We start from the raw sequence: 22,516 nt of genomic DNA on the forward strand, positions 1-22,516 counted from the left end.
CTGCCGCACTGCTCAACTTCATAGCATTGCAAAACTTGGTTTAATTATTATTTAAACGAAAATTGAACTCCCGAAACTTCTTGATATACACCTGTGTGTTTTGCCCAAATGTGATCTTCACTAAAACGTGTATCTTCACTAAACCAGTGTTTCCCAACCTTGGGCCTCCAGCTGTTTTTGAACTACAATTCCCATCATCCCTGACCACTGGTCTTGCTAGCTAGGGATGATGGGAGTTGTAGGCCAAAAACATCTGGAGGCCCAATGTTGGGAAACAAAGAAATCCAAGTCCATCCAGCTCACTTGTTCCAGGCACCAATGGTGCATCATGCCACACAATTTCTATGTTGCTTTTAATGATTTCTGAAGTAATCATGAGCAGTCCCAGGCAGCACAGTAGTAAACAGGACATGATGAATAATCGCCCCCCTTTTTTGGAGACTCATTTCCAGCAAACAATTATATTGGGGTCATTCTCCAGCCTTTCATCCAGCTCCCGATAGCTCATCCCTAAGGAGGAAACACAAAATACTGGTGAATGAGGATATAAAGTACAACTAATAGGACTCCATGGTGACAGATATATGAAAGTCCTTTTGAAGGTATGGGACCCCCTATCAGTCACAATTTTTTCAGCTGCCACTGACAGATCCCACTCCAAAACAAAAATCTAAAAGAATTTTGGAGTCAAGCCTGTCAGTAATAGCCTGCGGGAGGCTCTTAAGAGTCCAGTTCATTTACAACACAGCTATGGCAGCCTGATGAGGAATAGTAATTGGGCAAGATTTAGGGGCATTACTATTTCATATGTGTATATACTGTGGGTATCCCCAATTCATTATTTTGGTACACTCTTTGGTGCACCTTGCTCTTTTCATAGTGGTGCCAAATCTGAATTGGAGGCATGCTGAGCAACATGGTTCCAGTTGTTCTACCCCTCATTTGTCTGACCACAGGGAAGAACAAGGAGAGCCTCAATGATCCTTCTTCCAGATGCATGCTAAATAATTTTTGCTCCTGTACCAGATTTGAGTGTGATTTTATTCTGAGAACCCCTTTTAAGCTGCACTGACAACCTCTCAGGGCTATATAAGTACTCTAAGTAAATAAATAGTTCTAGGCATGTTGTGAAGCCATGCATTTCAACAGGCTTTTGCAGTGTAAGTTTTATCACTTGGGTGCTTTAGTCACTTTTACTACTGCCTATTTCATTGCTATGTTATGTTGTTTTTTTATCCGATTTGCTGCTTGGTAGACTGTAAACTATGTGCAGTTTCACTGCTGGATGGATAGGTATAGACGGATAATTCCTTACCTGTTTTACAGCAGATTTCATCATAGCTATGACAACCCGTGTACAGTCTGGCTGGATGACTTCTTTCATCCCGGGCTACTTTCACAGGATACTTCTGGAGCCGTCGAATAAGGCCCTTCATCAGGCCAAACTGGACAAGCTTCCTGAAAGAGAGAACTAAAACATTCAAAGAAAGGACATAGATTTATTACATAAATTAAAGTTCTTTATATAGCCAAAGTTTGTGTAAATGGCATGATGTCCAAAACATGAATTCTCTGGGGACTAAACAGGAGTGCTCTCTCTCAGCTTTTTCACAATGAAGTTACTTGTGGTCAAAATTAGAATTAACAAAAATATTAAAGGGATATATAGCAGAAATGAAGTAAAAATAATATGCAGATGATACAGTTCAAACTCTTAACAGAACTCATGGATTTGTGTCTAATAGGCAAACAAACCTGTTTGCTATTTAGGCATTAAAGTAACAGAGCAGATGCAATATTTATATCAGAGAAAGTATTAAGCCCTATTTAAAGAATGTAAAACTTTGCTGTTAGGATGGCAAAAATTATATTTGTTCTTTTCAGGAACAATCCCTATGATCTCTACAGGAGACCTAGAAAAGTCTCCGAGAATGAGTAAGTGGCTCATTCTGTCACTTGCTATACTGAGCATTACTTTTTGTAATTGGCAGAGTAAGCAGTGTTCCGATTATAGGGGAAAAGGTGAGAGCACTTAAGGTATTTCATGAGCCCTACCCTCTTGATTCTTTCCAGTTTTAGCTACATCATGGTCTCCTCTTTTAGCCATCTGAAAACAGTAGCTAAGTAGGGTACAGCAAGGTAGTATGACTTGAAGAGGCATTCCCATGCGTAAAAATAATATAAAACAAGCCACCCTCCAACCTTTCATCCACTCTCTGGAGCTGTAGGGTGTAGCGGCAAATGAGGTCCCGTACAGTTGTGCCAGGGCTCAGCCCACAGTAGAGCTGGAAAATGTCTCTCAAACTGGCTCGCTTGTGACCTATACAAAAATAATACAAGAAAAGGTATTGAAACATCTGGTGATCACACTTAAGTATATCCTAATTAAATACACCCAGCTAAATGTATTTCAAATATCATTTGCAACTGGAGGACACTCATGATCAATATATACCAATATATGACAAACAGCGTAACAGAAAATATGAAATGTACTAAGTGAAGCCAAATAACTACAGGGGCTACAAATAACCCACAAAATATCCAGCCAGGACGGATGCAAATTCATAAATGCTGCCAAATGTAGTCCATTGAACTGCCAGTGTCTTTAGTGTTAAGACCAATAGATGTTTTATTGTTTGCCAAGAAAATTATGTATCTATGTTACAGATAGGTAGCCGTGTTGGTCTGCCATAGTCAAAACAAAAAAAATTCCTTCCAGTAGCACCTTAAAGACCAACTAAGTCAGTTCTTGGTTGGTCTTTAAGGTGCTACTGGAAGGAATTTTTTTGTTTTGACTATGTATCTATGGTTATTTTTGTAATTTGTGTGTAATTTGGTATTTGTGTGGTTTGTTTTTCTTGTTGTATAAATAAATAAATTAAAAAAAAAGAACTGCCAGTGTTAACAATTAAATAGATCTATATAGCAGAACATCTCAGGAAGGGGCTTTGTTGTACAAATAAGTGTTTCTTTATGCTAAAGTGCCAGAAGTATATTAACAGAAGAAAGAGCTGGGATGCTGCTGGATGAGGATAACTACAAGATTGTGACTGATAACTCCAGACTACAGCAATCCTTATGCATCTTTCATACCTGGTTTTGTGACATAAGAGAGGCATTCATCTTGGAGACATTTGTCATCCACCAGATCCTGGACTTTAGGTGTGGTACAATATACATTTGAGTACTGAGGAAGAAAGTGAGAAATCTTAGTACACTTAAATTATTTCGGTTCCCATTGGAGTTCATAGTGATTGCTTGACAAACCCATCCCATTAGTAGTACACAGTGTCAAATAATGAATATGCCTGGGCTGAAGGATGTGAAAATTAAGGTTACTTAGGAAAATTGCAGAAAGCAAACAAGGGAAACTTTCTAATGCAGAATAGGCTATACAGTGGAACCTCTACTCACGACCCTAATCCGTTCCGGATGCCCGTCCTTATGGCGAAATGGGTCACTGGGAGGGGCGCTGTTGTGCACAGGCGCGGGCAGCGATTGTTGCTTCTGCACATGCGTGAACAGTGGCAAACCTGACAGTTACTTCCGGGTTTGCCGTGGTCGCAACTTGGAACGTCTGCAAGTGGAGGCGGTTGTAAGTAGAGGTTCTACTGTATGTGCATTTATGTGCATTTAAAATCAACTCAATCATGTTGAGCCACTTAGCCATTAAACTCACCTGAAGTATGGAAACTAGAGTCACTACTCCATAGTATCTGAAAAACATGATAGCCATTAGAAATAAACCCATACTAAAACTTCATACACCAAAAGAGTGCTAAAGTATACAGTAGTGCAAATAATATATTTGATATAATTTCCATACAGGTCCTATAGTAATACTGAAGACATTAGGACAGGGTAGACATTTAACATGCAAGAAAGGTGTTAGCTTTAGCTAACATAGTGTTAAGTGCATCTTGCAAAAATTCTGTAACCCTAAAAATAAACAACACTTACCGCATATACTCGAGTATAAGCCGACCCGAATATAAGCCGAGGCACCTAATTTTACCACAAAAAACTGGGAAAATTTATTGACTCGAGTATAAGCCGGAGCACCACACCACAAACCTTCTGCTGGGTCAGTGTGTGTGTGTGTGTGTGTGTGTGTGTGCGCGCGCGCACACGCGCGCAAGCACACACAGCAGAGGGGGCTTCTCTCTCCCCCCCAGCCCCTCCCATCCCCCTGTCTATCTAGGGTGCTGCCGAGAGGCAGAGGCTGGTGGCAGCAGCGGCGGCAGAAGAACAAGCAGCCCGAAAGGGCTGCTTTTGGGCTGCTTGTTCCTCCTCCACTGCCACTGACAGCGGCAAAGGTGGTGGAGGAGGAAGGAGCAGCCTGAAAGGACCCTCACTCGAGTATAAGCCGAGGGGGACTTTTCAGCATAAAAAATGTGCTGAAAAAGTAGGCTTATACTCATGTATATACAGTACTTTCTAAGACAGGTGCTGGGATTTCTGCTTGGCTGGCATTCACTATGCTTCTTGACATGAAAGACCAACCTCCCCAATCACAGACAAGAGTGGGAAAGACAAGTAGTGACTTGCACGTGTGAAAAATATGTGTGAGACTCCAAAATATGTGTGACTCTAATTGTTGCACCCTAAAGGACATCAGTTCATTATTTAAAGTTAATTGACACCAGGAACATGATTCTCCAAATTTCCACATTTTACACTTCATGCCTACATGTACACACACGCACACTCTCACACTCTCTCTCTCTAACACGCTTCAAGTTTGGAGTAAAACATTTAGTGTCTAGTTTAGCTCTGAATCCAGGGTTTGTTTGTTTGCCTTTTTGCTTCAGATGATTGTGCTTGAATTGCAGGCAAAGTAAAAGGTGACAGAGCAAAGAGAGAGCTAAAAGAAATGGAGGACAGGAAAACAACAGGGCTGAAATCTACTGAATCTAAAAATCCCAACTGGTTTGCAATCAAGCTAATGCCTTGTTCTCCCTTTGGCACCCGGTACTTACAAGAGATTCTGGACAGCAATTCGAACCAAATTGAGCTCCACGTCTGCCTCAGCTGAGATTTTCTGAACATGCCGAAAACCATCAATGTATGGCAAGATCTTGGAAGAGAGCATATGCGTATAATGCAAGGCTAAGCAGGGATGTACATGCACAATCACACTTTTCACACAACTAGGAAGACAAGGCTAGATCATCTCAGAATTGACATGAATGTAGAAGGCTCAAGTGACATCTGAACTCAAAAAATCTTCACTTTCAGTATCCAGGTCAGAACCAGGGAAAGCAGTACGGTAACAGTATTAAACATGTGTGAACATTAAGTATTTAAGCATGTTTGCCTGCGTCTCATTACCCCTTTTCCTTTATAAACCAGCATTTCCCAAACTTTATTGACACCATGATGAGCTTCTAAAGTTGTCATTGACCTCGACCCAAATTCTTAGGAATGTAAGTGAAATAGCAATATATAATCAACATTTATTAATCATAAGTCACCACTACTAGGAATCATAAAAAACAAATCTCTGATTAAATACAGAGATTCCTCACTGGCAAAGGAGGTGCACTCTGTACATGCCCTTTACTTCTGAATCTTAAGAATTCTTAATTATTCCCCTCCCCACTATACCTCAAACTTCTTTTTGACCCCTAGGTCTTCATTCACCCCCTGGGCATCAACCATAGGGGTAATGCTGCTTTAAACTGACCAAAGGGAAGATAAAGGACCCCGACAGTTAAGTCCAGTCGCAGACAAATCTGGGGTTGCAAAACTCATCTTGCTTTACAGGCTGAGAGAGCTGGCGTTTGTCCGCAGACAGCTTTTTCCGGGTCATGTGGCCAGCATAACTAAGCCGCTTCTGGTACAACGGAAGACCAAAACCTGAGCAGCGCACGGAAACACTGTTTACCTTCCCGCCAGAGCAGTACCTATTTATCTACTTGCACTTTTTGGCGTGCAGGGACCAAGCAACGGAAGCTCACCCCGTCGTGGGGATTTGAACCACCAATCTTCTGATCGGCAAGCCCAAGAGGCTCAGTGGTTTAGACCACAACACCACCCATGTCCCCTTAGAGGACTTTTTCCTAAGGTGTACTATACGAGAGAAGTGCGTTCCTGTCTACCCTCCATTCAAAATGACAAAAGGAAGCAATTATTAAAGTAGCGGTAACACAAACCCAACTATACAAGTACACTTCAGCAGTATTTGAAGTCATCTGTGACTAATGTTTCAGATTCTACAAAGTTTGATACTGGAGGCTCCTCTCATTATTAAATTCTGGGGAATAATCTTCTCATGTGTACCATTCAGTGCTCATTGAGAAAAATGAATCAGTAAGTATAAGAGTAACATGTTAAAGGGAAAGAAAAATAGGCACACCTTACAGAAAGACATTTCTTCTCAGAAGACTTGCACAGGATTAGGCTGCCTAAAAATAACATATTTCTTGTCATAATTTGCCAATTGACTTTAATGGCCAGCCTCTCCCACAAAATTCTATGGCCAGGCAGGTTAATTAGCTGGGGTGGGGGGGGACTGTGAAGATGCCTTTGCTACCATCACACTACTGTATTAAACAAGACAATTGTGGGTACCAACCTGCTGAGTGGTGAGATCCCACTGGGAATTGAAGAAGTCATCCTTATCTTGGGTGAAGACAGGAACGTCATATTCCTGCACAATGGGGGGATCTGGGCGTTGCTCAATCACTTTCAGGTGAATGGTGTTTGATTCATCTGTATGAAGGAGCAAAAGAGGACAGAGCTAGGGACTTCTGAAGATGTTTTGCTGCCTGAAGCAAAGTACAAAATGGTTCCACCCACCCCAATCTATGTACAGAAGTTCATTGAACTGGCAGCTGAATCTTAACACTGGTTGATAGGACAGCTGCAATTGGAACACATGGATCTCTGCACTGTACTTTGATGATGTGACTTTTTAAAATATAGCACAACTGGGGTGCTTCCATCCCAAGAGCTTACAAATAAGAACAATGTTCCTGAGCCACTCCGGGCTCTTTTGGGATGATGGCAGAATATAAATTTAATGAAATAAATGATTAAGAAATGTAAACCAAAACATCTTATCTAAATCTTTTGAAGTCTGAACTTTAGTTTGTTGCTTGGTTCCCAATTGCAAAGTTATCAGATGGGGGAACAAAAGGGTCCCTAGAAGCAGACAGGGTTGCATGACTGAAACAGGAAGGGGGAGCCTGATGAAATTAGCACAATGAGCTAATCCAGATTAATTGAACAATGACAACCAACAACTTCTCCTTTTTTTGCACTCTTGGTCATGACAGCCAGACAACAGCTGACAGGAAAATAAAGGTGTCTGAACATCAGAAATAATTCATCTATGACAGGAAGAACTTGCTTGAAAGTCCAACTTTCAATGGACATTTGTGCCATTCTCTTGAAGCTAACAAAAACTAAACTCAAGGGCATCAATGTAGGATTTAATATTCATATACCACCCATTCCTGAAATACACCACATTCTACAGCAACTGGACTATTTCTATCTTTCAATAACTGGAGGAAAAAAGAGAGAGCAACACAACACTAAGTGCTCTCCTGCTCTGAAAGTGTCACACTTCCATCTTTCCCTGCATTTCCTTCAAGAATCACTTGAAAGCTTCCAATTTAACATGCAATTTGAAAAGGAGCATTTGCTGCTACTTTTTGGTTTACAGTTACCTATAGGAAGAGTGCATTTGCCAGTGGCATTTAGTTCCTCAAGTAGGATGGTCATGATGGGTATCAACTTCTGTTTGCTCTCATCAGTGGAAATGAAGCCACTCTCAAGCTAGAAAGAACAAAGTCAATGATTAGCCCCAACTAAAATGCAACTTTAAATAGACCATGAGAAGCAGAGGTAGTATTGTGTGCTGAAAGTATCCCATACTAAATAAAAATCTTTCATGGGGAATGTGCATGTATATATGTGTATGTAAACAAACACACCCACACCTTTTTATACAGTAATGGGAGAAACTTCACCATTAGTGCAACTGCAGGATCGGTAACAATCCTGCAGCAGTTGTGTGATAGGTGGATAGGAAGATATTCCTGCTGCTGAAGCAGCAACCCTGAAACAAGAGAAAAGGCTATATGCTTCTTGAAGCAAATAGGCAAATAAACAGGAGATGTGTGCTTTTGAGACTGGTGGGAAGGGAGAAAGTATATATCATTGATTTTTTTTTAAATTAGAAAAGAACATCAACATGGCAGAACACTGTTGCAAAGAATTAGATAATTGCACCATTTCTTCTCAGAAATGGTAAAGTAGGTAAATATTCACACTTTACCAACCTTAAAGATGATATATAAACTCTTCAAAAGCAGCTGCACAGTACCCTAAGAAAGAACAGGGAGAGTGCTCTGCCAGGTCATCAGTGATGTCACAGGTACTATCCAGCAGGTATCTGTGACAGTCACACACATCTATCACAGTAGCACTGGTTGCATGTTTGGGTGGTCAATTTCAGAGTTCAGCAGGCGCAATTCAGCAGAACAAAGAAAGAAAACACAACAATAAAACAAAGCAGAGGAGACTTTAAATTAAGCTTTCATGTTGCTAAAATATGTGATCTGCACATCCTCTTGTGGAATGGCATATTTGTGTCATGTCTAACCTCTAGAGTGGTAAGATAACCTGCCAGTTTCTTCACTATAGGCTCCAGTGCACACGTCTTAGCTCTAGCATCACAAACGAAGCCAAGGTTGAAGAGCAAGGCATTCCGGCTGTACTTCTTATGCTCAATGCAAACTGGGCAACCAATTAGCTTTTTCCCCATAGCTGTACTGTTAGAAAGAGAGAGGATGTATTTTAATGTTATTGAATATAATATTTTTGTGCTACTTTGCCACAGATGGGCATGATTAAAGGGGAAGGGTGGTCTACAAGACTCATGTGGATTTTTTCTACTTACACAGTGATGAGCTTGTTTTGCAGTTCAGGTTTGGTGATGATATAGACCTGAACTGTATCAAAGAGTTCTCGGGAAATGAAATCCTCTGGTACCTGCAGGGTCAGAAATTAAATCTGCAGATCAGTAGTCGCAAGATGAGATCTATGGACTCCTTTGAAACCCATCTAAACATATTTTTACAAATCAGTTTTTCACTGTCAAGGAAGAGCTATGCTGCAGAGAGAGACCCCAGAGCATAGCTGCCACTCAGAGTAGACAGTACTGGGCTCAATGGACAAATAATCCAACATAGCATAAGGCAGCTTTCTCAATGTCCCACAACTATATACTGACCAGTTTCTTTATACCATGATGCCTGGTACCACTAACCTGATATGTTATCTTAGGCCCAAGTGTTGGGTGGAATTCACTGAAAAAGATACACTCAATTCTGCTGCTGACTTCCATAGTGATAACTGCAAGAGATCAAGTATACACAACTGATGATACTCCCAAGTAAATACCTCATAATTTTAAGAATTGTTATTTGTAATAGGGAGGGAACTCCACAAATCCAGAAAGATCACAGGAAGGGCACGACTTCTTGAAGCTCTTAACCATGCCTCCCTCAGTTATGTACAACATCCCATCATATAGCTCTTATAAGTCTCTGAGGACTTTTATTCATGAGTTTAAGTTTATGCAAGCTTTCCCACATATAAAGGAACAGTGACAAGCAGTGTGATTTCCTGCTGCAGCTAAGCTCTCCTTTCCCTCCCCCCTCAGTTCAGGAGGGCTTCCCTGGCTCAGCTCAGCCTGAGCTTTGAACCCCTCTCTCCCCTTAGCTCAGTTTTCCTTCTAAATTGTTACACTTCCGGCTGGCAAAAGACACTGGAAAAAATTGTTCCTGTGTAGGAAACTCCAGGTTCATTGCTAAGTGGGCAGACAAGTAAGAGCTACACTCGCACACACATTTCCCCAGGGAACGCAGCACAAACGGGCGAAACAGCCTGCAAGCGCCCCCTCCCTCCTCCCCAAGTGAACGAAGAACAGCACTGAAGGAAAGGCGCACTCACCGGCGACCGAGAGAGGAGAGCAGCAAGAGTACGCATGCGCACACTATAGTCCTGAGTATGGCCGGAGTCGGGGAGAACGATTGGCTTTTCAACGCAGGCGCAAAACAGCTGGGCACGCGCGCGCGCGAGAGAGAGACAGACTAACGTTATGGCGCATGCGCGTGCCATCACCGTTTTATCTGGCCTAGTGGCGAGACTGCTGTCCCGGAGATGCGCGCACACAGATTTCTCTGACTCCCGATAAAACGAATGGCAATTCCAAACAAAGGAGCCGTCGAGGAGAACTTGCCCAGGTGGTCACGTGTCTTATCAGGTTGAAGGCTTCATTTGACAGAACTTCGCCCGTGATGGACAGCGAAGCTCAGCCTCTCAGATGCGCAGGGTGACAGTCAGGGTAGGCGGGCCCTAGCAGGCCAGTCTCGGCCTTGCCCAATCAGCAGGTGGCGCTTGCTTCCTCTGCTTCTATCGGAGTTCCTGCTCCCTTGCGATGAGGATCATCCGCGAGCAGGTAGGTGAAATCCGCGCTCCCTGGGATCTACTGTTGGATACGGGTGTGTGTGTGTTCGGACTAAGGAACTCGGTATGTATGCGAACCCAAGTGGGAAGGGGGGCGGCAGCGTGGGTCGAGATCTGCCCCCTTTTGCACAGCTGTCGTGGGTGGGGCTGTTCCTGTGACTTGAAGCCTTGCTGGGGATGCCTTTGTGTGACCCGCATCTTCGATCTTGGCAAATCGGCACCTGAAACCCAGAAATCTCCTGCTCCTCAAAATCTCGCTTTGTGAAGAGTTAGGAGGAGGGGCAGGTGCCTTATCCGAGGGGAATGTGCTTTTGGATTAGGGAAGATTGGGTCCTCCCAATGACTATCGAATATATAAATATGTATGTAAGCATATATGCTATACAGTATACCGTATATTAAACGGGGGTCTGAAGGGTCTGTGGGTGTTCCCCCCACCCCTGTAATTTGGCAGACTGGGTATCCTCCCTCCGCAAATGAATAGGGCGGGGAAGAATCATGAAGCACGCTAAATCTCGCTCAGCCGTTCATAGTGCACAGAAAGAAATCCGGATCAGACTCTGCAATAACAGGTTGCTGAGGGGAGATGAATGAGCAATGGCGACTCTACCACATTTTCATACTTAAGACAACAGAATCAGTGTCCTGACATGACAGCTGATCTGTAGCAGCAGGTTTAAAAGAAAGGGATGCTGGTGAGAGTGAATATACTGTATTTTCCTCCTGAAGTCGGCTGTGGTTTAATTACTGCTTAAATAAAATACGCTAAATGGGATAAGCACAAACGCCATCCAGTTACAAGATCAAGTGTAGAGGTGGTAATTTCACTGTTTATGGCTTCCTGGGTTTGAACACTTATTCATACTACTTTGGAAACTACTGAATGAGCTCTCTCTCTTTTACTCTTTTAAAAGGGAGTGTTCACTCTGACTGACAATAATTCTGTGTTTGAAAAGAAGTGAATGCATCTCTCAGTTGGCTGTGGTCCCTTTGAGTTTAATTTCAGTGTCAATCTCATTTCTTTGTTAATCCAGGGGTGAAACGAGGCTTTAGGGAAGCTTTTAATGTTTAATAGACTATTGTATTTTAATATTCTGTTGGAAGTTGCCCAGAGTGGCTGGGGAAACCCAGCCAGATGGGCGGGGTATAAATAATAAATTATTATTTATTATTATTAATTTCACCTGGGTCAAAGACCCAGTTTGGCAGCCACATGCATTTGCACACACAGGCTGGGAGCCTCAGTGGTGCCACTCTGGAGACTTTACTGGGGCAACCCCCCCCCCATGCATATGGCCCTAGTTAACCCTATGATTTCATTCCAGTAAGAAGGTGGATCTGTAGAGGGTGCAAAGAAGGGATTAACAGGGCTTGGACCTTGCTTCAGCTCTCCACTCGGGGTTGCTTCATCTGGGACAAAATTCATGTAGAGAAAGCAGCGCTGGGTAGAAATGAATGTGCAACCCATGTGTACATAAGATGTTTGGAGTTCTCGTGTATTGCCACATAAAAAACAACAACCTGGAACCTCCCCCCTCACCAGCTGGCCACAGGTTTCTGGTGTGTTTAATCAATAATAAATTGGATTGATCAATGAGGATCCAGGAAACAGAATAGGACTATAGTTTACATATTAGGCTTTGCATGAACCAGGGAGAATCTGTTAGGTGTTTCAGTTGGTGATGGTGGCTAAAGATTTGTTCAAGAGGTCTAACCTTAATTCGGGAATTCCATGGGGAACGTAAAGAAAAATGTGGTTATGCCTTAGCCTGCCAAATGCCTCCACGTTTCAATAGCATTACTCCATGGAGCTGCAGCATCAATCCTTGCTGTCATAAAATGAAATATGTCTGTGACTCAACAGGCTTTCTTAGCAAACCAATAATAAGAGTGGTGTAACTCTTGTAGTGCTTTATACTGGCTCTGTAGTTTGTCAGTGTGTCCTAGTTTCTCCCTGGTGAAAGGCGTCTGCCCTGCTGCAACCATGGGAGTGGGAGACTTTTTTTCTACTGCACTAATTCTGGCGAGAAGATGTGCTAAGACAGCACATTTTGTGTACATGTCAGGCAGAATGTGGCATGGGCAAATGCTTCCCTTTAGTACCACACTGTCACAGGTATTGCAGTTACAATGAGGGAGGGAGAAAAAAGAATGGGCATGATGAAGGGGAGAGTTCAGCTGACTTCCTGAAATAGCCCATTGCTATTGCTAATAAAATAAGCATATGGTGGGGAACAAAGTCAGATTCACCAGTGAAAGTTATTGCTGGGCCTTGTGCCATCTTATGACAGATTTTTTGGTGTTAATAGCTTTGCCTGTCTTTTTCTCAGGTAACTAACAGACGTATGAGAAGTATGTTTTCCCCATCAGCACAATAACATTCTATCGTTTCTCCTTCATGTGCTGGGGAAGCTGATACATGCTGCATACAGAAAAAGGAAGCTGGTAACTGGTGAAGGGTGGAAGGTCAAGATCCTGTCAACCGTGCTGGAGAAGACATGGCTCTGACTGTTGAAACAGAATCGCGAATATACCACTCTCTCAGAGCTGTCTTTGGTGCTACTGCGCACCTTGCCTCACTTGGATTTACCATCTTCGTAGCTGTGGTGGCTAGACCTGGATCAAGTAAGTAGGATGCAATGATAGGTGCATTGTTAAATGTGCTCCTATACCTGTGCATAGGTTTGATTAAAAACTGAGACGTGGGCAGATATACACTCAATCAAAATTCTGTCTTGAGTGTGAGTAAAGGATGTTAGTCATTTGAAAGTAAGACTTATAGTCCAGCACTTTGTAGAGCTGATTTCAGGTAGTTTAGGCCTCACTCTGCATATAGCCAACATGATAGGCTTCTGAATCATCTAAGCTCTCTAGGGCACTTTTGCTCTTAAATATAATTGTTTTACAGGGCCTAAACTGATAGGAATAGCTTCTGCTTGACATAACACATAGGATGGTGTCTCAGTCCTGCAAGAAACCTGTGTATGCTCCTGATGCACATTTTAATGTTCATCCCCTTCATGGTGTTTTTCCAAACCTTATGTGAATTAGGAAGACCATCCACATGAAGTTTACATGTCTGTGACTACAGTCTTTGATTATTGCCTGGAGAGAGTTTGGCCAGTGCACTTTACTGACGAATAGTGTAGCATTTCTGTTTTTCCATTACAAAATGCAACACATGAGCTCTGTCACAGTAAACCAATCCTTTGCAACATCTCCTGTTACTAACTTTGAAGTCCTAGATGTTTTATGAGAATAAACTTTGAGCCTCTCTCTGTTAAATGAGTCTTCTAGTGAAATATGACCCTTTAACATAACAAAAGCTTTAGACAAGATCACTAGGCCCATTTTCAGTGATGCCTTAGGTATTTTGGCATAGGGCACTGCATTCCCGCTTGCAGTCTCAGCAAAGCACATGTGTTGAACCAAAGGTGAGACTGCGAACACCATCTTGATAGTCAAGATGACCCTGAAACTAATTGGTAGTTGTTGCAACAATGAGCTCACCTCTATATGCACTTGCTTTGTTATAGACTAATTGGATTGCTTTGATGCTATGCTTATCTGTGGGGCCTGGGATATTGGGCTCTTGGCCCACAGAGGGGAAGTATCTGTAAGCCTTAGATCAGGCTTCCTCAGACTCGGCCCTCCAGCTGTTTTTGGCCTACAACTCCCATGATCCCTAGCTAGCAGGACCAGTGGTCAGGGATGATGGGAATTGTAGTCTCAAAACATCTGGAGGGCCAAGTTTGAGGAAGCCTGCCTTAGATAGTTTCCAGCTATGCCCTCAGATGGATTGATGAGAAGTTCTGGTCAAACAAAAGTATGCCATCTTTTGTATAAGTAATGCTTAACTTATTAGCACTTTGTGGACAAGTCATGATTGCTTCCTGCTGTGGTGTTCCCCCCATGTCTGTAATGGCAGTGGGGCTTTGCAGGCTGTGTTGTAAGTTTATACTTTTCTTTAATAAAGCACTAGAACTGGCCATTCTGGTGTCTTTGATTTTCTCTTTTGGTATCTGCACCAAACCACTTCCACTGACCCTCCTTTGGGCTGCAGATCAGAACAACACACCACATTGCTCAAAATATTTGATTTTTTTTAGAGGGATATAATCTGTGTTGTGCCAGATTCTAAAAACATCCCTGTTGCACCTACAACCCACAATTTAGTGTAGCATAAGGTTTCATGTACTTGTGGCCACAAATTTTATACCACTGCAGATCTGTTCCATCTTTAAGGTACCACAATGCTTGTTTATCTTTTTCCTACTACAAAGTAAATGGCAACCTTTCCAGAATTCATGTGCAATTCCACAATGTGTTTGGAGTGCTGCACTGCATTCTTTCAGCGCTTTGGATTTTGAAGTCATTTTGTTATGTCTATTTTGGGGAAAGTTTTGCTCCTCCCTCAACCTCACGTGAGAAGGAATGACAAAGGGATCCAAATTGAAGTACACTGTATACAAAAATGTGTGATGGCTTCTCTCCAGCAACAATGATTCTAGTACACTTAGTATTTCCACACAATTGGATTAATTATAGGATTTAAATGGATGTATCCTATTTCCATAGCAGGTAGCACATTTTCAGCTGTATGCTAACTGATCGTCTACAGGGACTCACCTTGCTTTTGTTTCTTTCCAGGCTTGTTCTCCTGGCATCCTTTCTTAATGTCTCTTGCGGTAAGCCAGCCACAGGCATTCTTTACAACCATCTTCCTAAATAACTAATTATAACCTTACCTTATCTATATCAGGCTTTGTTTAGTGGACCGAATAGTCTGAGAAAGGGCTGGAGGCAGCTTATTGTGGAGTAAGATGGAAATTCTGTGCTAAGGAATTGGAAAAGGCAGAGGAGATGCAGCTGCTCCTGCCTGTTGTGGGACTCGAATCCAGAATTCCCTACTGTTAGATAGGATTAAAATATGAGATAATTATCCCTTCCTTCTCTGTGTGCAGCTCACAAAGCTTTTATCTTCTCCTTTGCTGATGAGGATCACTATAAAATTTGTACCAGCCAGATGGGCGGGTATTATTATTATTATTATTACCACCTTCTTTAGAAAAGAGATAAGCCTTTCCATGACAGAACAATTTCTTCTCCAGTATTTGGCAGGAATTCCCAAGTTATTACACAAAGTTAAATGCTGGGGGAAAGCAAGGAAGCTTTTGTTGTTGTTGTTAAGCTGAGAATGAGTGCAATTTTACCATTGGCTAAATGTAATGTAACAAACCATAGTGGTGTTGTCTTCTTTTGCCTCTCCAGTTTTCTTTCCTGATGACAGAAGCCCTGCTGACTTTCTCTCCAGAGAGCTCCCTCCTCCAGTCCTTCTCCCGGAAGGCCAAGGTCCGCTTCCATTGGGCTTTACAGTTGCTCTCACTCACCTGTGCAGTGTTGGGCTTGGCCATCATCAGCTATAACAAGTACCGCAAGGGGAAAGACCACTTTGTCACCTGGCACGGTTTGACTGGCTTGCTGACGGTGCTGTATGCTACCATGCAGTGCATGGGGGGCCTTGCTCTGCTCTACCCCAAGCTGATGAAGAACTGGACACTGAGCAAACTCAAGCTTTATCATGCCACATCAGGGCTGATCGGTTACATTCTTGGCTGTGCCAGTTTGATGCTGGGTATGTGTTCCTTGTGGTTTACCATATCTGTAACTGGAGTCTCCTGGTATCTTTCCATGCTGTGTCCTATCCTCACCAGCCTGGTTATCATGAACCAAGTGAGCAATGCCTACCTCTATCGCAAAAGAATCCAGCCTTGAAAGCCATCCTGAAACAGACAGCTTGTGGGATCTCTGAAGAATTCCTGCATTGTCAGTAAAGAGTCAGGTGGTCTTACAAGGCAGTGGGACTGAAGAATCTTATTTTACTTGCCTATAGCATCATATGGTATTTTATGTAATTTCTGACTTTTCCCTGTTAAAATCCTGGAGATGCCCATCCTGTTGAACCAGCTTCCTTTTGGTGCCAGAGTGTCCATGTAGCATTTTCTCTTCTCTGTCAAAATACCTCTGGAAATATGGCCAGTGCTGAGTAAGTAGCCCAGTTGCACTCTGCTGGTGCCTCCCTATGAAAGAACACCAAGTATTGCTTAGGTCATTCTTGATTCAGGTAGCTGCTGAAATCCTTCTTGCATATAGACACACACACACACACACACACACACACACACACACACAGCTGTTTTAATATACTTTCTCTTGGTAAACTGTTTGGGGTCCAGATGTATCAGATTGAACCTTTTAACACTCTGAATAAGGGAAGGGCTGATCTCTCCCTAACACAGTTGTAAAGGCCTGAATTTCTGTCTAAAAAAATCTGTCCTGACTGTACAGTGCTCTAAGCTGTATTAGAAATGACAAGGTAATTTGAGCTAGGCAGGATCTAAACATATTATGTGTGTTAAAAACAAAGCTGCTTTGTATGGAGACTCTACAACCAGAAAGTGGCAAGGGAGGACAGAGGGCCTAACACTTCTCATTTTTTAATGCTCAAGAACACCAGACCACCCCTGTATAGCAGGTTTTCTCCCCAGCAGGATTCAAAGTGCATGTTAGCATGTAAGTGTAAATAATTATTATTACTGCTGCTTTATCTGTTCATAGCCTTGTAACTGAAGCTCTCAGGGGGATTTACATAAACAGTTTAAAAACCAAACCTGATCAACAATATGTGTTAGACTGGCTAAGCAAGTTCACTTCCTGAAATAGTGAAGTGGCTCAGATGTGGATTAATTAGCCATTGGCATTTTCCAGAGACAATTTGATGTGAAGAGATGGTGGTTGACATGTAGAGCATTTTGTACAACCTGTCTTAGATCTAGACAAACATTAGGAGATACTTGCCATTTCCTTCCACTATTATAATATTCTAAGGGCTCCAACTCCTTCACTACCCCACCTCTCCTGTGTTTTTTTTTTACTCTCTTAGAAGTCCTGTCATTCCATGTCTGCACCACTCAGTTCAATGTGGCTTAGTCCCCTGCTACTCTGGACTGCATTGCAGGCTTGTTTACCTGTGCTTGCCTTGTGTTTGTGTGGAAGTAGGGGGAAAGGAAGAAATTGCTACTGTGTCCTCCCTTCTGTCGCCACTCTGGCCCTCAGTAGTTACTGTGGCCTTTTCTTTGGTCAGCTGCTATAACAGCAGCCATTTTGAGAGCAACTGCTGCCTAGAAAACAACAGGCAAACACTGAGAACCAGGAAGAAAAGGGGCAGCACAGTGATGGATTCTCCTCCTCCTCTTCCCTGGTGGAAAGATGTGAGGTAGGCAAAAGTTACATGAGCATATGGTACACTGAACTTGAGAAAGGCTTTCAAGAATGGTATAACCAAGTCTCTGTTCCCTTCTTTACACTGATAACTTCTGGGTTCCTCCTTTCAGGTTGACGCATGCACTGTTCATGGGAAAGCTTCATGGACAAAAGCACAATACTATGTAAGCTTAGGAATTTCTCTTTGAACCTCTGGCCTAGTGGTATAGGTTCTCACAGTCTTTTATCCTATACCTGGAAAGGTATACCACACGACCACATTATTATCTGAAACTATTCCTGATAGAGGGAAGCTACAGCCCGGCAAATGTATTTATGCCCTCTCAAGGTGGAGAAGAAACCTGCTCAATCCTTTCCCTTCTAGGTGTACAGAATTTCCATTCACTCTTGCGTTATGGTAGATGAATAGTAGCTTCATTTTTATGGCCAGGTAAGCAAAAGGGAGCCCTGATTTCCAAAGGTTTCCCACTGATCCAAGCACAGAGGTTAGAATAGTATCTGCATGGCTGTCTTTTGTAGCTCTTAGACCAAAACTCCCAGCATTTGATTTCTCATGAGTCACAGTATTTAACAGAGACGATCCTGTGAACAGGAACATGGAAGCAGAGCACTGAAATACAGATAAGCGCTCTTCTTTTTTCAGACTTGGCACTGTTTGCCGATACATGACATGTTCTGCACAAATGTAACGTGTGATCAACACTTGTGTTGATCTACATACAATCTCTGTGTGGAAATGCTTTCTACACAGGAATGTTGAGGCACTCAGAAAAGCTTCTAGATGGGCTGATGGTACTTAATCTCTTGCAGTTCCAAGGCAAGGATGAAACCCAGTTGCTTTTTTATCATTAGCTAACAGCTGACTTCCAGATTTGGTTTGCTTGCAGCATGTTTAAGTGGCTTCAACCAAAGTGCATACAAAGGTTCCCACCAGCTGTGGGATTAAATCAAGGAAAGGAGTCTTTGTTTTGCTGCCTGGGAAGAAGAGAGAATTACTGCCTTAGCAAAGAATGAGAAAATGGGCAAAGAATGAGAAAATGGGCAAAGCTGGGCCCCTTGTTTAATGGGATTGGAAGAAGCACCATGGTTGCAAGGAGATAAGACACTGGCCCCGACCTAGATAAAGTTAATCATGACTAAAGCTCTTTGAAACCTATGAAAGAATGTGACTAATTGAAGTTCCATTGTTTTCATCTTCCAGTGGTATGTACCTTAGATGTCCCGTGCAGCATCATTTGCTTCAACATATAGTTTGCCATAATGTATTATGTAAAAATGCTACATTTTTATGGACTAGAGTACCTGGTTATCATTTCTATGGAACCCATGGTCCCCACACCTTTTCTTGCGTCTATGCGATACCAGTCCTTTCAATGATAACTGCGACAGGCATTATGTCAGCAGGAATGCTTCATTTTCACCAGTTACATGGATTGATTTGGCTTAAATATATATTGCTGTTACTGAAACATCAAGAGTTCTGCCAAATCTGAAACTGCACCAACGACGATCGTTGTTTGCACTGGACTGTTTGTGATGAGTATATCTGCCAGGCAGGTGTACCCATCATTGAGCTTGATCAAAGAAAGGTAATCAAGAGTGCTCTATTAAATAAAGCTTTTGAACACCTGGCATGTTGCCTTTTTATTTGTTCATGAGATACCTGGTATCTGCAGATAACATTGCTCTTTCTTGCTGGCATCACATCTGTTAATAACAATTTTATTCTGCCCTAGTCAGACCTCATCTAAAGTACTGTCTACAGTTCTGGGTGCTGCATAGGCAAATTGGAACAGGTTCAGAAGAAGACACCAAAGATGGCTAGTGGGGTGGAAAGCCAGTCTCATGAGGAAGGAATGGAAGAACTGGCATGTTTAATGATAGCACTTTTCAAATACCCAAAGGTCTGTTACACAGAAAAGGGAAAATACTTGTTCCTTGCAATCCCAGAGGACAGGACTAGATCTAATAAGCAAGTTGGGGGAGGGCTTATTGCAGCTGAATGTTAGAAAAGCTCTTTTAATGACAGTGAAATCAGTTGCTGAGGTTGATGGGCTCTCCCTCATTGGAAGTCTTCAGGCAAAGGCTGGGCAATCATCTTTTGGATGCTGTAGCTCAGGATTTCCAATGCTGAGCAGGGATCGGCCTAGATGGCCTACAAGACTCCCTCCAACTCTTACAATTCTATGAATGTGTTCATTACCAGTAATTGTCATACTGATTATTACCAATAGGTGGCACTACAACAGTAAAGGATAGCAGAGATTTAACAATTATTTCTGCCCCTGGGTAGAAGAGAGCTGTTATGGGAAGCCTCTGGTGTTGGCAAAATTATCCAATGCCTTCAGGGTGCACCGGGATGATAGTAAAACAACAAGTAGAGCCTAATTGCTATTTGAAAGCATAATTGAATCCAGAGTGATTCTGCAGCTGCTCCTTTAATACGGTGCTAATAGTAAAGCTCCCTGTTCCTCAACTTCCTAAAGTTGTTACTGGGGTGAAGTAAACTGCAAAGAGTCAATGGGCAGCTTGAAAATACCTCTTGGTGCAAAAAATTCTTTCACAGCAGCCCAGAGTTTAGTTATGAAACTAACAAGGCCTAGTGGACTTAGTGCTTCCTTCCTGTGATTTTTGACAGCATGTCTTGGCAGCCAAAAAGTATATAAGGGATAGAACAGTGACACCTAAAGCTGATGCAGTAGTTCAGCAGTTCAGAAGTCTCTCATAAATTTCTATAGGACCAAATATTATGAATGGGTATAAAGTTAAATTCCACCTACAAGGCAGGATTGTACGCTGTAGAGAAAAGAGGTACATTTGACTCCCGTTGCAACAGTTTTAGGAAAACTTCCAACTACTGTATACCTCTCCTGATAGTGAGAATTTATAGGTGGATATTTGGCATCAGCAATATTTCTTTTAAACAGAGAAAATGAGAAAAAGAGCTATAAAGAAGGATCCTACAGGAACTAGCTCTGTGTATCTGTGATTGACATGAATCATTTGGCCTTTAGACCAGTGCTCTACCTAACTTGCAAGGGCCCAGTATGCTCTTCAGAAGAATGACTTAGTACTACACCAAGGCACCTGGCTAGCACAAATCACTGAAGCATCCAACTGGCCTTATTGGGTCATCTAGCCCAGCATTGTTTACTTTGATTGTACTGGCTTTCAACAGCCTGCTATCTCCCTTTAAAAAAAAAAAAAAAAGGAAAATGCCTTTTACTGTACTTCCTAAGTAAGGAAGACCCAGTATATAAGGACTGCAGGTTATCCCTATGGGATTCCTTTCCTGAAAGCTCAGCTGAGTCCACAGACGACCTTCCACATACATCCCAGGATGCTGCATTCACTATCCTCTGCTGTACTAGAACCCCACCCAATCTTATTTACTCACAAAACATCTCCCTAACAGGAACGAGATCTCCAGGTATAGGGCGGTATATGAATTCTAATTCTTATTAGCAACCCACCACAGGCTATAAAACCTTTCCACATACTGAATGCAAGGATATGAATTTAAGTAGCGATTCCTTAGAACCTTTGTTAGCGCTGTGTCTCCAGTAGCTGGCTATCAATCAGCTTCCGTGCAACAGTGGCTACTGTTAATGCTGTCTGTTGGCACAGGTCCCCGGTATTGTATCCTTGTTCCAGGATGAGACACACGATTTGGAAATTACAAATCATGGTTGTTTGCAAGTTACGACCAACATTTATGATACAAGGCTTACAGTTAGGACTATCAGGGTGGTGTTGTAAAGCACCCAGTAGAATCATAAAATTGTAGAGTTGGAAGGGACCATTATAATAATAATTTATTATTGATACCCCGCCCATCTGGCTGGGTTTCTCCAGCCACTCTGAGGGTCATTTAGTCCAAGCCCTGCAATGCAGGAATCTTTCGCCCAACGTGGGGCTCAAACCCACAACCCTGAGATTAAGAGTCTCATGCTATACTGACTGAGCTATTCCAATACATTTCCTGTCAAAACGAAGTGATGCCCAACATCTTTCTGAGATTTAGTACAAAAATCTTATTTTGCAACAGAATCAGAACCTGGCCTAGGAGTACTGAAACATTGTATTTCTTATGCGTCTTGCGTAGAAAGAGATTGCAATGGCTTAGAACTCATAGGCAGCTGCATTAGTATTAGATATTTTTAGAAGTACCTACCCAAGGAAGCCACTTACGTCTTCTTGAAAAATTATAAAATTGACCACTTCTTTATGAGCATCACGTTTAGTACTGATAACTTCACACAAGATGAATTTCCTACATGTAAATGCTTCCATGTAGAAAAAAATAAGTGAAAGGAGGGATGAAAAGAGAAAGTACAGGTAACTCCCAATTTACATGGGGGTTACGTTGCAAGGCGAAACCTTGTATATTTGAAACACCATTAAAAAAAGCCTCCAAACACCCTGTTCCACCCCTGCCCCCTTTTGTGATATTTTCAGGTCACTTCTGGGTTTAACACAGTTGCGGACATATTGGATGTGCCTAAAATGGTTGCTGCCTGTATTCCAAATGTGTAACAATAAAATTATCTTTTTCGTCTTTTTATTAATCTACCAATGCAGCACACACAAAAAGTATACAACTGCCTTTCACAGCAACTTCCCAGGTGAGATTTCCTTTTGGTAAAGGAAATTCATATTGTGTGAAGCAGCTCTTAGTAGAAGTGCCTACTGAGCAGGTTTAAGTACTCAATTAAAGAGTTTTGCAGAAATCAGGCCTGAAATCCCC

At 42.2% G+C, this 22,516-nt stretch overlaps 2 protein-coding genes across 5 annotated transcripts; one reads left to right on the top strand and one right to left on the bottom strand.

Moving 5' to 3' along the window:
* Positions 1-342: 342 nt before the first annotated feature.
* Positions 343-10,005, bottom strand: NPRL2 (NPR2 like, GATOR1 complex subunit). Of its 2 annotated transcripts, none has more exons than XM_083726634.1 (12): positions 9,970-10,005; positions 9,284-9,369; positions 8,915-9,006; positions 8,618-8,786; positions 7,680-7,788; positions 6,581-6,717; positions 4,983-5,080; positions 3,683-3,719; positions 3,097-3,190; positions 2,203-2,320; positions 1,316-1,458; positions 343-510 (listed from the first exon to the last, which is right to left on the bottom strand). In XM_083726634.1, exons 2-12 carry the CDS (start codon positions 9,359-9,361, stop codon positions 443-445), a joined length of 1,143 nt encoding a protein of 380 aa, XP_083582760.1. In that variant the 5' UTR covers positions 9,362-9,369; positions 9,970-10,005; the 3' UTR covers positions 343-442. The 2 variants fall into 2 exon arrangements, with proteins under 2 accessions (XP_083582760.1, XP_083582761.1); XM_083726635.1 differs by lacking the exon at positions 9,970-10,005 and adding an exon at positions 9,866-9,890.
* A 106-nt stretch (positions 10,006-10,111) lies between these two features.
* CYB561D2 (cytochrome b561 family member D2) lies at positions 10,112-19,400 on the top strand. Of its 3 annotated transcripts, XM_083726668.1 has the most exons (5): positions 10,112-10,477; positions 11,019-11,180; positions 12,816-13,110; positions 15,136-15,173; positions 15,757-19,400. In XM_083726668.1, exons 3-5 carry the CDS (start codon positions 12,984-12,986, stop codon positions 16,258-16,260), a joined length of 669 nt encoding a protein of 222 aa, XP_083582794.1. In that variant the 5' UTR covers positions 10,112-10,477; positions 11,019-11,180; positions 12,816-12,983; the 3' UTR covers positions 16,261-19,400. The 3 variants fall into 3 exon arrangements, with proteins under 3 accessions (XP_083582794.1, XP_083582793.1, XP_083582795.1); XM_083726667.1 differs by lacking the exon at positions 11,019-11,180 and having other exon boundaries at positions 10,142-10,477; XM_083726669.1 differs by lacking the exon at positions 11,019-11,180 and having other exon boundaries at positions 10,335-10,477; positions 12,898-13,110.
* The last annotated feature ends 3,116 nt before the right edge of the window (positions 19,401-22,516 follow it).

Source organism: Podarcis gaigeae (genome assembly GCF_964106915.1).
Source record: "Podarcis gaigeae genome assembly, chromosome: 2".
Taxonomy (NCBI): Eukaryota; Metazoa; Chordata; class Lepidosauria; order Squamata; family Lacertidae; genus Podarcis; species Podarcis gaigeae.